Here is a 15,910-nt window from a genome sequence, read left to right on the forward strand (position 1 = left end):
TGATAAAGTTCTACTGTGTTTGAAATGGTCCATACAGTACCTCAAACACAGCCAGTCCAGAGGGTCGGTCCAGGTAGCCGTTGGACTCCACCACGGTCTTCCTGTGTCGGCCCGTCAGGCTGATTCTGGAGATGGTCCGGGTCCCAGCGTCAGCCCAGTACAACAGCTGCCGAGGCACATCTTAGAAGGACAAAAACACAACATTAATCACACATAAACAGACTCTAAGTCTGTCTATTAACTCTCTCAGTGCCAAGAACGAGTTATCCCGAGTTTAAAAAATAATAATATATATATAAACATATGTCACAGGGAAAATGGCATTCCAGGGAAATTGACAGGGGAGCGCTTGTTTTATAGGCACGGGGCGGTGCTGCGAGGCGGGGCTTTGATGCGAGGACGACGACCAGAACAACAACATACTAACCAGGAAGCTACGCTAGGGGAACGCTGAAAATAAAATGGATAATATGAGAGAAATACTCAAGTAAAGTACGAATACCTCAAAATTGTACTTGAGTAAATCTACTTTGTTACTTTGCACCACTAGTACAAGCCTCAGTGGCGCACTTCGATAATCATTGGACTCCCCACCCACTACCACTGGGAGCCGGGGTTTGACTCCAGCTTGGGACATTACTTTTTCAAACAACCGCGGACTACTTTTTTTTCGCTGATAAAGTATAGTTTTCGACCATGACGGAAGGCGCTCCGACTTAGCAGACCTTGAGGCAGAGGAGTCGCGCCCGAGCGCCTCCAGGCGCGAGTGCCCGCGACGACCTGCCGATGGTCTGCTAGTCGACTTAAGCGCCGTCCGAGTTATGTACCGATAGGCACAGAATCGTAAATGATGTTGTGTGGGGACTGCGTTTGCCCCAAGTGCCACTCACTGCACTAACATAGCCCACCAGGCCCGCCCCCTGGAGTGTGTGTGTGTGTGTGTGTGTGTGTGTGTGTGTGTGTGTGTGTATGTGTGTGTACACGCGCGCGTGTGCGCATGCGTGTGTGCGTGCTGGTTTGTGCATGCGTGCGTGTGTGGTGTGGGGCTCATGTCTGGCTTGCATTGCCCTCTAGCGTTGATTCTACAGAATTGCATGAGGGGCATGAAAACAAGCGTACCCCTTTCAATTTCCCTGGAATGCCATTTTCCCTGTAACATATATATATATATATATATATACATTCTTTTTTTTCCTTTTTTTTGTAAAATAATTTTCAGAACCTGAGATATCGTGATCCGAAGATTTGCTGCTCCATTCACTTCTTGTTTAACTTATTATAATGTTTTTACTGAGAGTGTTAAAATACATCATATAATGCCGTGCTATGGGCCATTTTATGGAAGTGAACCCTTGCTATTATCATTTAATAATACAGTATGTAGAAATAAAGAATTGACAGAGCCTACCCAGAGAGAGTGCGACAGGGTTACGGATCAGGGCCGTGACCAGGGCCATCCTGTCTTGACCATCCAGGCTCGCTCTCTCGATCTTCGGAGAGCTGCCGCTCTCTGTCCAGAAGAGAAGCCTACAGTAGGAGAAGAACAGTGATTTTGAAAAATTACAGTAAATAGTGGGAACGTGTCTAAGGTTAAAAGAGAAACCATCTCTTATGGAATAGATTTGAGTACGGTTAGGCTTTTGAAAGCAGGGTCACTATTTCAAATACCGCCCACTAGATATCCCGGTGGGTAAAATCATTGGTCACTCGACCCACACTAATTTTGGCAATGCTTCTCACCTGGAAGAACCATGATTGTACAATCCTTGTCACTTGTTGACCATCAAATTAGAGGTCAAAAATAAATGTCACACCCAGTTTACTGAACACTTTGCATAACATGTCACACATACTTGCTGCCAAGGTATGACTGGAAGGAAGGAGCGGCTGGAATTAAATATTGTTCTTTAAAAGTGCTTTAAAAACATCTGCCACGTTGCACAATGATTTAACCCGTCAGGTGGCATGCAGTGTTATGTTTGGAGTGTTAACATGGGAGAGACATCTGTGGAACGAGGATGTACTGGTTTTAATGTCTTCTGAGAAGAAAAAAAAAGGTTGTTAGCTTTCTTTTGTAATCTACCCCTATATACTTCCGCTTGATGCAGTACGCACCACTTTGTCCAGCTGTCCTCTCAGCTGACACGTTGGCAAACAACAGTTATTACATAGATGAGGACACTCCATGAAACTGCACTGTACTACTGTCTGGTACTGTACTGTCTGGTACTGGATATACAGTACCAGACCATTGGTGTGCTTTCTTTGGTATAGTAGTGGTGTTGTCTGCCCTTATTTGTTTGTCTGTCCGTTCGAGTTTCCCCAGACATATCTCGTGAACCGTCCAGTGCCAAGTGGGAAGTGAGTCGGATCGGCGGTTTCCCAGAAGCGATGCACAATGGATCCCTAAATATGATGATCAAGATCATGCAACATCATATTCTGACCTCCAAGTAATATGATAATGGATACCGCTCTGGTACTCTGGTAAAACGGGTACGAGTACAATGGGTATTGTGTAACCGGAGGGCCATGCATTCCCAATGGCCATCGGCCAAGTAGGATATTATAATAAGTTGACCTCTTGCATAGATGTCAGAGGCCTCTAATTAAAAGAGAGTACAGGCACAATGAAACTGCATCATCAACAGAACTGTTTGTTCAATATGAAAACTGATAAGGCTCTAGTACGCTGGAGAGATGTTACGTACTCTACCAGGCATTCAAACATTTTAATGATACCAGATGTCAAAGCAACAGGTCTGCAGTCACTCAGACAGCTTGGGTTGGGTTTCTGAGGCACAGGCACAATCCCAACTGACGTAAAACATGCCGGGACCTTCTGCTCTGCAAGGGACCAGTTAAATATCTCAAGTAAACATAGGGGCAAGCTCATATGCATAATAGATCGTGGCGTGAAGCCTTCTTACTGTCTTACCTCATGCTCCCAGATTAACCACTTAAACCTTATTTTGTTGAACGGGGTCCCCCAGGAGTCTGTGCTTGGCACAGAATCTCTTCGCGGGAAAATAGACGATGTACAAGCTCACACAACGTGAAGGGTTCAGAGCTTGTAGATCGTCTATTTTTGTCAAATGTTCACCCATTATGATATGCCCAGAATAGGAACGCTATAAAGGCTACGGTTCATGTGGTTAAGCCCTATGGCCCTATGGCGTCACCATGTGACGAGTTGTGAGCTTGTAGATTTGCAAATTTTGACATTAGCAAATTTCCGCCTACAATGACATGACCAAAATAGGGACACCAGGTGTCATTCCTGGTAGAATAGCATTTTCTAGAACCAGAAAATGTGACCATATCACCCCTGTTCTGGCCTCACTGCACTGGCCACCTGTGGCATTAAGAACTGATTTTAAAATATTGTTGTTTGCATTTAAATCACGGAACGGCCATATTGTGCGGTGGTGATGAAGATTCTAACAACTTGAAGTGATTGTGTTGCAGGTTCTGGTGCGGTCGTCTCCCACACCATACCTGCCTATATCCCTTCTGTCCCCTTTACATCCCTCCCTGCAACCTTAGATTGGCAGATCAGCCGTTACTCACAGCCCCCATGTCTAGGCTTGTAACAGAAGCGGATAGAGCAGTGGTTTTTGACCTTTTCATTTTCGAATTAGCCTCTCAGACCCAAAACGTAGAATATTTTAGATAAAGATAAAGATTTGGTCAAAATAACAATTAGTTATAGATAGATAGACTCGATAGATGGTAATGAAGAGCCTATGATACACTGAGCAGTTTTCACCTACAGTATGCAGCCTTTGTAGGCTGTGTCCTTCAGAGGATGCAGCCACTGAATTGGGACACAGCTAAGGTGTCACAGTGATACATCCTGCAATTAGATGGACATGATCTGCCTGAGAGGTCAAGACATCTCAACACATGACTTTACTCCATTAAGACCTGAGGCCGATTCTACAAATGCCTTTTAATAGCAATGTACAAGCTTGCAGCGCTGTGAGCTTGTATATCTGCTTGAATAGCCAATGGTAAAATCTAAAATGACACTGATGCTTTCCCGGTTTTAATGGGTTAAGTAACTTTTGTATTGTCAAACTCCAGAGCACTACAGTAGTTCTTGAAGGGGTTTCCAGGGGGTCCCCAGCAAAATGAGGAACAGGAACAGAGATTGTTAGTAGGCCTATTGCACATGGTACCTGTCCACACAATTGCATCAGGTGAAGACAAGACAGCTAAAGGAAATGATTGCTAATAGCTGCCTCAATTCTGTGAAAATAGCAAAATGTGCTTTAAAAAAAGGTAATATTACCAGAATCACATAGGCCTAGCCCTAAATATATAATAATGGACTCCTGATGTGCCATATTGTCTACTCTATTCCACAGCACTACACATTTTAAACCAAGCCACTTATCAAATTTAAAAAAGAAAAAATTGGGGGGGGAAGCCGATCTACAAGCTGGATTATTATTATCCAAATGAATCAATCACAACACATGTCACACAGCATGTTGTGAGCTTGTAGATCAGTAATTTTCTTATCTTTTTAGCCTATAATGGCATGCCCAAAATTGGGATGTCAGGGTTAAAGTGGTAGCTATACTTTCGAATACCTGGAGACTGAAGTTATCCACTGTATAATGGCAGGTGGCAGTCCTGAGACAGGTATTAAATGTGGCATGGTCTAAGTATGTTCCATGTTTGGGATTTCAATAATTGACAACTATAGTAACGCTCTAGGTCTAGGACCTCCTCCAACCTAAAAGTTAGCAAACGTCTGATCAAAGTTAGGTGCCTGCCTTCACATTAAACTATTGTGACACTGCATTCAATTAAAATCCTGGCATGCCCTTCAATAATCACTCATCATGTACACATCTTTTTGTCTCTCAAGTTTCGTCGTTCCAGTGGCATTTTATCCTTGACGTTTCCGTGAGAAGCATTTAACGAGAATTATACAACAGGTAGTTCCGACCAAGCAATCTGATTGGTTGAAATAGCTATCTAGCCGTGCTTCAAACCAGCATGATAGCACAGGCCTAATCACATTATAAATCACTCCGCACTGCAGTCCGCACCTGATTAGACCATATATGGCACAGCTGTGCTGTGATGTCACACTGTCCCACGGTAGGAAAACAAACAGACAGTAAGTAGCCTGACCCACCGCCACCACCGGTGAACAAACAGCTATGCCAAAATGGACTATGTATGCGAAAATAGCCGATCTACAAGTTCACAACGCGTCGCCATCGCGACGCGTTGTCAGCTTGTAGATCAGCTATTTTGGCCACGTGACACGGTCGTACGATGGAGCATATAGCTTACTGGAATCAGCTGTGTTGATGAGACGGTGACTCAGAGCGCTGCTACAGGGACTATTTAATGTCTCAGTCAAATAAACTCTTCTCTTTACAGGGAAACGGATAATAGCGAAACATTTTTTATTATGAATTGCCCCACAATATGAATACATTTGGATGTGTTTTGTTGGTAACTGTTGTATAATCGCAATATTACACTCGAGAGTGTGCTTTACCTACATTATTGTCACTTCAGTGATGCTTGCGGAACTCGGCTCCGCCTCGTTCCTGACCGCATCACTGGCGTGCCAATAATGACGGTAAAGCACACCCTCTCGTGTAATATTGCTTAAGCATTTAACATGTAATTATTATGTCTAATAAATCAAAACAAATCAAGTGTAGCTTGTAGGGTGCGTCTTTTTTCCATTGTTACATGTGCATGCAAGCATTTCTCATCAACGGAGAATACCTGATCACCTTAATGGAATCCACTAGCTACCGTACCTTGCCAAACCAAACCAAACCAAATAGTTTAGCTGGTAGAACTTGAGCAATCTCTATATTAGCCATATGATGTACAGTATAATACGCACGCACTCACCTTTGCAGCTAAGTGGCCCTTTTGAAGCACTGTCTGTACTGATGAGACTCAATTATTATTATCCAAAATAATTAGGATTTCATTTGTTGGTCGTGTGGCTCAGTGGCTCAGTAGTTAATGCAGACATATTGTTTTAAAATGTGCAGCACATTGGAATAGACCCTATGAGTGCATTAGTATACATTTAGGGCTAGGCCACTGTGTTTTTGGTAAGATGATTATTTTGCATGTCCGTGGCAAAAATGAAATATTAATGAAAATGTCCATCACAAGCCGCCATGGTGATGACCCCTGCACACAATCTTTTCATATGGGGGTCTGTGGGTCAAAATGCATACAGATTTGGGGGTCCTTGACATGAAAATGTTTGAGTGCCACTGCCCCAGAAGATGAACACCTGAATTCATCTATACCCCCCGAGCAGGGGTTTCATACCTACCCCAGCAGGGGTTCCACGGCCACAGCTGTGGGTCTGTCCAGGCCTCCGATGAGCAGCCGCTGTGCCGAGCCGTCCAGATGGCCCACGTTAACAGAACCAGTCTCTCTGTTGGTCCAGTAGAGAAGCTGGTGGATCCAGTCCACAGCCAGAGCTGACACAGAGCCTGGACTTTTCAGGACCGGGACCGGCACCGGAGGTTTCCTGTCCATGGACACCCTGGAAGACAGCAGAGTTCAAGTTAGGAATGCACTACCCATAGCAGGAATTGTGTGGCGAGAGGCAGTGGTGGAAAGAGTACTTTTACATTGTTTAACTTAAGTAAAAGTATCAATACTGCCACAGGTAAAAGTCCGGAATTCAAAATGTATTTGAGTAAAAGAACAAAAGTATTGGTATCAAAATATACTTAAAGAACAAAAGTACTCATTGTGCAGAAAGTTTTCAAAATATCTGATCTACAAGCTCACACTGCGTCGCATCATGACGCATTGTGAGCTTGTAGATTGGCTATTTTCAAATGGCGAAATGTATAGGGCTGAAGTGGGTAATGTATGTTTTGTAATAATAATCAAAATCTACAAACTGACGAGTAACTAAAGTTTTCAAATAATTGTAGTGGAGTAAAAGTATAATATTTGCTTCTGAGATGTAGTGGAGTAGAAGTAAAAGTATTGAAAATTGGAGTCAGCTAAACTTTCTTTTGTAAGTCGTCACACAGAGACATGTGTCGGGCACCAGTTTGTATTTGTCGCTGGCTTCTTTTGAAAATGGCTTGTAGAAGGGGCACGGTGGCGCAGTCGGTAGCGCTGTCGCCTCACAGCTAGAAGGTCCTGGGTTCGATTCCCGCCGGGGACGCTGTGGGCGCTGGGGGCGTGTCTTCTCCTCCGCGTCATCAGCGCCCATACCCTAGGTGGGGTTGGCGAAAGGGCCTACTCTGTGTGGAGTTTGCATGTTCTCCCCGTGTCTCCTAGGGTAGTTAATAACCTCACAAAAACATGTAGTAATCCTGGTCACTATACTGCCTCCCCCTGGTCAGCCGGGGCGCCTGATGGAGGGGAAGGGAACTGGTTGGAATAACGTGTTCCTTCCACGCGCTACGTCCAACCAGGGAAACTCCCCCCTGTCAGGTGACAAGAAGGTCAGTTGGCTCTCATGCATTGAAGGAGGCATGAGCTCGGCCCTGGCCTCCCTAGGCTGGTGGGGGGAGTGTAGTGCCCAGGATCACTTAGCAAATTGGCACCGGGTGAAAAAAAGGGTTACAAAATCGAGGGATAAAAATTATTAGAAAATGGCTTGTAGCCTTTCTCTTAGTCGCTGCTAGACATACCAAAGACTAAAAAAGGGTAGCCAATGCTTCCCAGCTTTGCACTCAGCATCAAGGGTTGGACTGGGGGTAAGTCCCTGTGACATACTAGTGTCATGTCCAGGAGATGTACATCAAGGTGTACATCAAGATACCTCACGATGCCTCACGATGCCTCACGCAACAGAAACAGGAGATAGGCTCCTGACCTACAGTATGGGCCACATATGGCTCTGGGACCATTAGCTCCCAAGGCAGTTTACTTATCGTCACCGTCGGGTGGAAACCTTGCATGTCCAAAACCGGTCCTTTTTTATAGTCATTATTTTCTTGTAGAGTCTACTGAAGAAAGCCGAATTTAAACGGTTAAGCAATTACATACCCATATCATCAAACACTTGTCACTTCATATGTGATATGTGTCCTGTCTCAACACAGCTTTGTGAAATGCATGCCCAATGCAGAATTACAGGAAACGCTCCTATATAAAGTCATGAGTCATATGAGCGCTTGAACAACACTTATCCAAGTCACTGTCACTGACAAGAATTAAACAAATTATTTGAGATCCCGTGTTGATGAACATTACATACAAAATGTCTTACATTAAATGTAGTCCCCATACAAAAAACAAGCAAGATTACAAAAGCACACAGTATAAACATTACAAAAGGGTACAAAACAGGAGAGAAAAACAGTGGGGGGAAAAAGGCCTAGTTTTGACCTCACAAAACAGTCTTTATGGGTATGTGATGTTAATGGTAATGGTTGTTGATAGTAATATAAAAAAAGCCTTAGTTAAAAACACTTAAACCCTATAAATGTAGTTGACCGGGGTCCCCCAGGGCTCTATACTAGGTCTGCTAGTATTTCCCTAGTGCACACCAAATCGATTCGCCGACAACAGACGATTTACAAGCTCACATACGTGTGTCCCGTGTAGAACTTGAAGATCAGCTATTGTCATCAAAGGGTTCAAGTGGTTATAGCTCAGTACTTCAAGGCTTTATCCCATTGTTTCAGTAAGTACAGTAAATATTTGATGTTGGCGTACAACTCAGTCTAGACGCATTCAATACAGCTCTACCGTGCTATGGCAACGATAAGGAAGTACAGGGCTGTATAGACATGGCAAACAAACAACAAATGTAGCAACCACAACGTCACAACTTCTTAGTTTTCCATCTGTTCAGTTATGTGCATTCAAGTTTAAGTTCTCTGTGCTTGCCAAACTACAGCCAGCACCAGGCAGTAAAATAGATTGATCCTGTCAGAAATTGCAAAAGTAAATATGATGTCTTACTTATGGTGTTTGTTGCATATTGTAGTGGTAGATCTCAGCTCAACATTGGAATAAAAAGTGCTCATGGCCTTGAAAAGCTTGGTTACCACTGGACTAAAGTAACACCTGCATTTACAGAAGTGAGAAATGAGTGTAATATGTAAGGGAAAACAGAAGAGCAACTCTTCCTCGGGTGACTGAGAATGTTAATGCAGGATATGATCAGACTGTGTCAGCAAGAACAGTCTGTTGAGAATAGAGAAGGATGTTATTACAGTAGGGTTGCAAATAAAGGCTAATGGAATTTTGAGAGTTAAGAGGCACTGGACCACAGAGATGTGGAATAAAGTCATAATGGTCCTTCACCACATTCTCCACAAGTTCGGTATTTTCTTATCATGGTTTGTCTCCGGTTCTTTGCAATTCAACACATACTTATTCTGGGTGGTCACCTTATCCATTGAAGAACCATTTTTATTCTGATGGGAGTGGTCTCTTCCAGGATGACAATGGCCCAATCCACTTGGCACAAGATGTCACTGAATGGTTTGATTTGATTAGTATTGAAATGATGTGATGTGATTGATATACTATGGCCACGTCACAGTCACCAGATCTCAACCCAACTGAACACCTACGGGACATTTAGGACTGCCACCGTTTCCCAAACAGTGGGTCGGGAAAATAGCCGATCTACAAGCTCACAACGCGTTTCGCAGAAATGCGTTGTGAGCTTGTAGATCGGCTAATTTCACTAGTTTGGATCCCGGGGAGACATCAAATTTCTCTTTTTGGTCACAGGCTAAACATTTTGGGAACCACTGTATAGACAGTGCTCTCTCCACCACATCGTGAAAACAGCAAATGAGGGAATATATGCAAATGAGGGAACGGTGTTCCATGGGGTGTCCACCTGTCAGGGTAGTGCAGGGGTAAACGTCCTAGCCACCACAGCGGGGTCTAGGAGCCCTTACCCCTTATGGCAAAACGTTCTAGGCATTTTTTACTATTGAAAAACAATCGTTCAACTAGCCGATCTACAAGCTCACAACGGCAACGCGTCAATGTAGATCGCCTATTTTAAAATGTTTTTCAAAATAGTAAAAAATGCCAAAAAAGTTTAGGCATAAGGGGTAAGGCAGAGCGCAAGATCCTCCACAATGCATCAGGCAGAGAGGATTATCTCTATCGCTGCACTAGCAACTCTACAGGTTGGTCAGGGCACCTGTTCTGTCGCTCGCTGCACTAGCAACTGTACAGGTTGGTCAGGGCACCTGTTCAGCATGGAGGGGAACCTATTTTAATAGTGTGTTCTTCCGAAGGGTTTACGTTGCATTCCTTCTGGTGAGGCTCCGTGAAAAGAAGGGACTGGCCAGTGGCCACGTCACGTGTATTGGAGATGACACGTGTTCATCCACACCCTCCCTCCCTAACGACCTAACCAGTAGGAGGAGTCAGTAGTGAGTGACAAGGGACTACAATGATCTGTTTGAAAATCTGGAGACTCCTGTCCAGGACAGGCTTCAGACACACCTCCTACAGGAGACTTGGCTCTGAACCCATTTGATTTGGCGTTGCTGCATGCCCTTGCAGACATCGACCGTGAGTAGGATTCGAACCCACGACCTTCCTCAAGAAAGCCGTATAATCTGACCACTACACTAGGGCAGGGGACTACAATACAAGGGGAAATAGACATTGGGAGACAAAGGGATCTAAGCCAAGAGATCTAAGACAAGGCGCAGTGAAGCTGTTCTGGCGGCTAGACATTTTATGTTGATTTTGACATTAATGTGTCACCCATATGACATAAATAGTGCAGGCAAGTCAAGTTTACCTGCAAGAATGTGGATGTGTCAGTATGAGGGAGAGCACAGTCGTGTGTGTGTGTGTGTGTGTGTGTGTGTGTGTGTGTGTGTGTGTGTGTATGCGTGGAGGGATGGGCAGGTATTTTGAAGTCTAAAAAACACGTCAGAGTGGCTAAATTTGGCCCATATATTGATGTGGTTTGATGTACTTTATTTAATTTGGTAAGAGATAGAGACAGAGAAACAGATTGAGAGATTGAAAGAGGAAACGCTTTGACCTATTTAGAGAAACAAAAGCACAAGGCACGAGACACACGAGACACGAGACACAAAAGCACAAGGCACGAGAAAAAAGCTTGCAACATGTTGCATCGTGATACGTTTTGAGCTGTAAATTAATCTGCACCACTTACACCACTGCTCTATATAGGCTCTTGAGTAGTATGGTAGTATTTTGTGAAAATTATGTGTTGCTTCATCTGACTGAAAGGTGACCATGGGGTGGTGATTAGAGAGGAGTGGTTAGGGGTTAAATAAATTAGCCATTGTTAACGCCCATTACCAGGGCATGAGAAGTGAGAAATTCTTCCAAAAGCTATTTTCTCTGATTTGGGTATTCTGGGTTAGCAAGTTTAAAATGGGCATATCTTCTTCAAATATTGCAAGATTCAGATTTCAATGAATGACATGTCATTTGAAAGCTTACATTCTGTACTTTCATAATCTGTAAAAAGCTGAAAAACATATACATATATTCTGTTACAAGTAGTACAAGTCCTGTATTCAAAATGTACTTGAGTAAAAGTACAAAAGTATTGGCATCAAAATATACTTAAAGTACCAAAAGTACACATTGTGCAGAATGTCCGATTTCACAAGAAAATGAAAATGTATAAAAAATATTTTGAAAATAGCCGATCTACACAAGATCTACATGCTCACATGCGCGACGCATTGTGAGCATGTAGATCTGCTATTTTCTTTTTGTTTTAAATATAATTTTTATCCCACGATTTTTGTAACCCATTTTTCACCCAGTGCCAATGCCTAAGCTGTAATCCTGGGCGCTACTCTCCCTCTGCCAGCCTGGGGAGAGCCCCGAACTGAGCTCATACAAGGAGAACATGCAAACTCCACACAGAAAGGCCCTTTCGCCAACCCCACCTAGGGTATGGGCACTGATGAGAACACGCCCACAGAGGGAATCGAACCCAGGACCTTCTAGCTGTGAGGCGACAGCGCTATCGACTGCGCGTGTAGATCTGCTATTTTCAAATAGCCGAAATATATACAGGGCTGAAGTGGTTTGTGTTTGTAATAATAATCAAAATCTACAAAGTAACTAGTAACGCAAGTTTTCATATAATTTTAGTGGTAAAAGTACAATATATACATATACTTTTTTAGATGTAGTGGAGTAGAAGTAAAAGTATTGAAATTTGTAAATACTGAAGAAAGTAAAAATAACTAAAAATGTACAAAAGTACAGTTACTTTAAACCACTGGCAAAACGTGTGACAGATATAAGGTTGATCATATTAGCATTAGTCCTAACTGTATTCCTTTACCTATAAATAGAGCCTCGTCCTCGCGGGGCCAAGTAAAGTGTTGGGTTGCCAGTCAGAGCAGCCATGGGCCCTGGGTCTCGGAGGTGGTTGCCAGTCAGAGCAGCCATGGGCCCTGGGTCCCTGAGGTGCAAGTCAAGGTCTCTGTACTCTGAACCAGTGGTGCTAATTCTCCCAACACCCACAGAACTGCTGAAAACCAGCTGGGCCACATCTCCTGGGAACACACAATACAAAAGACAATCAATATGGATGGATTTACCGTATCAAATTTACTTTTATTAGTGTTGGTTGCCAACACTATTGTGTTTGTTCACCTAGAGAAATCCCCAAAACTTGGCACACTACTCCTCCCACAGTTTTCACAACACACACACACACACACACACACACACACAAGTCATTATGTCGTATAATTGAATTTATATTAATTTATTAGTGAATTAAATGTTCCCATTGATATGAATGGGAATAGGGGACAGCTCACATTCAAGTATTTTACGTTTTTTATCGGAGTGGTTCACAGTCCAGTGGCCTATGCAGAAAAAAATATATTACACCAGTCGCCCTCATGGTGGCGCTATAACAGCCCAATTCACGTTTTAGTCTATAACTCTTGAACTATAGGTCGTAGAATCAAAATGTTCCTTGGATTCCTTGGATGATGACTCAACTCCCCATATAGGCCACAAAAAAATAAAAAGATTTTCCACCATTTTGAATTTTATTCAAAACACCTTTTGCTCCTCCTCCTACAGGTTTTGTCCAAATCTCACAAACATTGGCAGACATGATCTCTGGACCCATGTGATAAAAAAGGCATCAAACTGATTTTTGATAGTCCATATACCATTCAGCTGTAGTTGGCTTTTCTGACAAACAACAAATTTGAATCGCATTTCTAACACCATTTCTCACAGTGGACTCCCGAAGCGGACTTGGGCCAACCACACTTCCTTTCCAGTTATCAATTACAACAGTTTGTGGGACAATTATTCAAATTAGAAATACTGCATTGCGGTTGTATACCTGTGCCTGCCAGTTGCAGTTTGCATGAATCTTTGACTTTGAATCAGTTCATCCTTGAACTGAATTGCATGACGTTTTTGCCAAATGTCATGCAATTCCCTCGAGGCGTTCCTGAGATATCGCGTTCACAGTGTTGGGGAGACATAGAAAGTAACCTCACATATTATTATTAAATAATTTATCTTGATCCAGATTTCCTATCTATGGTCCTAAAATCTACTGTACATGTGACTTGGATGAAAAATGGTCTTAAAGAGCTCCGATAACACAAATACCACCACTAGAGCAAAGGTACAAAGGAGATGTAAACCAGTTTCAAATTAAAAAATGTTACCCAGTGCACCTCAGCACGCCTATTCTGGACATGCCATAATGGGTATCAAACTCGTATTGTGACGCGTTGTGAGCTTATTTAGCTCATTAAAACCAGGAAAGAATCTGTGTAATTTTAGATTTTAGCTTTGGCTATTCAAAAATAGAAGATATACAAGCTCACAGTGCATCACTTCGTGCTGCGCTGTGAGGTGCTATTTTTGGAAAAAAAATTAAAGTGTGAGAATTACTTATTTATAAGGCATTTGTAGAATCGGCCTCATGTCTTAAAGGGTTAGAGGGAAAAAGGAGGGGGCCAAGTTCAGACCCTTGGGAGATTAAGAAGACAACAAAGTATAGGTTTTAAGTGGTTAACCCTTCTTTTTGTAACACACAATTTTGAACCTGAACCACAAATGAACAGAACAGCTCACGTAAGAATCAGTTAACAGGCATGTGAATGAGGCTGGCTGGATCCTCAGAGGAGCAAACATCCTTCCAACACTAGTCATCACAGTAGAGTCACCTCTTGGCATCTAGTTTAAGGGCGGTAAACTGGCACCCTCAGCTGGCAACTACTGAGCGCAGTGTCTTTTCCAAGTTCCACACAGGCACTAATGAAATCTCTGCAATATTCCACAATGTGTTTATGCATATAGAATGCTGCTGTGAGCCTTTTAACTAAAACCAGAAGAAATGAACATACTGCTCTCATTTTAACTTCCCTACATTTGTTACCCGTCCGCTTTAACCACTTACCACTCATTTAGACAGACCTACACGTTGTTATACCTTTCAAGCTGGGAACGCCTCTGTGTCATTTTAATTGTTGCTATATATATATATATTGCTGTTGTCGGGCAGAAACCTCCTATCTCCATATTCTAACTTTGTGTTTTTTTTGTAAATTAATGCCCTAATTGATCATACTACAGCGTCACACAAAAACATCAAAAGTAGCAGATCCACAAGCTCGTTTTGAGATTGTAGATCTGCTACTTTTTCTATTTTAGAATTTGAATCCTGAAAAGTAACACTTTTGGACATTTTTGGAAGTTTACACAGACGATATATAGCAACATATTACTTTTTCTCAGAAAACTTAAATAGGATTTAAAAGTTTTTAGAATTGGCCTCAGGTCTAAATGGGTTAAACCCTATTATATACTTAGTTGACGGAGTTCCCCAGGGCTCTATAATAGGCCCACTTGTGTTTTCACTCTAGACTGAATATCTTCTCCAAAAATGGCCGATCTACAAGATTGTCCATTTGTTGCTGAATATTCACCCCAGAATAGGCTCCCTAGTGTTCGTGTGGTTAAAGCCTTCCAGTGCTCATGTTTAACATTACGTTTCAGCGCTCTACTGCCTGTATAGTAGGGGTGTGCCGATATATCGTCCCGCGATATATCGCGATACGTTTTCGTGACGATATGTATCGTTTTTTTTTTACAATAATAATAATCAGGCATGCAAACAGCCCCGAGGTGAAAAGGGTGACAACATGTTTTTTTTTCGGGTCAGGTGTCACACTATTGCCCTATTTGGATTCAAAACGGCTATTGTAGCTGAAAAGCTACAAGTTCGCATATCTGAATAATGCAAAAACAGAATTATTTGTTTGTATTTGCTTTTTTTCTCCCCCATATATTTTTCATAATAAAAAAAGTGCGTATCGTATCGAAATCGTATCGAAGTCGTGAGCCAAATATCGTATCGTATCGTTTGGTGAAAATCGGCACACCCCTACTGTATAGTTATGTGATCACGGTATGTGATTAAAAGATGTAGCATTCAGTGAAATGGTGTTGAATAACATCATCAACACCATGGGAAAAGCTCTTCCTCTTCCACTCCTTCAGATGAACACAATGGTTGTACCTTAATTCAATAAGCACTGCACCTGTACCAACAGTACAGTATGCCTGTGATGATACCATCATTTAAAACGATGGGGAAATAATTTATGCTCTCTTCATGTACATTCCCTAATCCTAATCTAACAATGTACAGTACACACTTTAGTCAAAACACATTGGTCGCTGGGGCGTGTTCTCTCCTCCGCGTCATCAGTGCCCATACCCTAGGTGGGGTTGGTGAAAGGGCCTTTCTGTGTGGAGTCTGCATGTCCTCCCCATAGTACCCTCACAAAAAAACATGCAGTAATCATGGTCTCTAATATACTGCCTCCCCCTGGTCAGCTGGGGCGCCTGATGGAGGGGAAAGGAACTGGTTGGAATAACATGCTCTACGTCCTACCGGGGAAACTCCCCCTGAAAA

At 42.7% G+C, this 15,910-nt stretch overlaps 1 protein-coding gene across 1 annotated transcript in view; it reads right to left on the reverse strand.

Annotated features, from left to right (window-relative positions):
• The window catches only part of LOC308087682 (low-density lipoprotein receptor-related protein 8-like), a 41,325-nt gene that overhangs the window by 5,777 nt on the left and 19,638 nt on the right, over positions 1-15,910 (reverse strand). The window contains exons 6-9 of the mRNA XM_080431743.1: positions 12,293-12,506; positions 6,332-6,547; positions 1,409-1,527; positions 41-180 (exon numbers count right to left, since the gene is read on the reverse strand). Of these exons, the coding sequence (XP_080287869.1) occupies positions 41-180; positions 1,409-1,527; positions 6,332-6,547; positions 12,293-12,506 (689 nt within the window). The remainder of the gene's footprint in view (positions 1-40; positions 181-1,408; positions 1,528-6,331; positions 6,548-12,292; positions 12,507-15,910) is intronic.

The sequence above is a fragment of the Gymnoscopelus braueri genome, assembly GCF_963280865.1.
Source record: "Gymnoscopelus braueri genome assembly, chromosome: 6".
NCBI lineage: Eukaryota > Metazoa > Chordata > Actinopteri > Myctophiformes > Myctophidae > Gymnoscopelus > Gymnoscopelus braueri.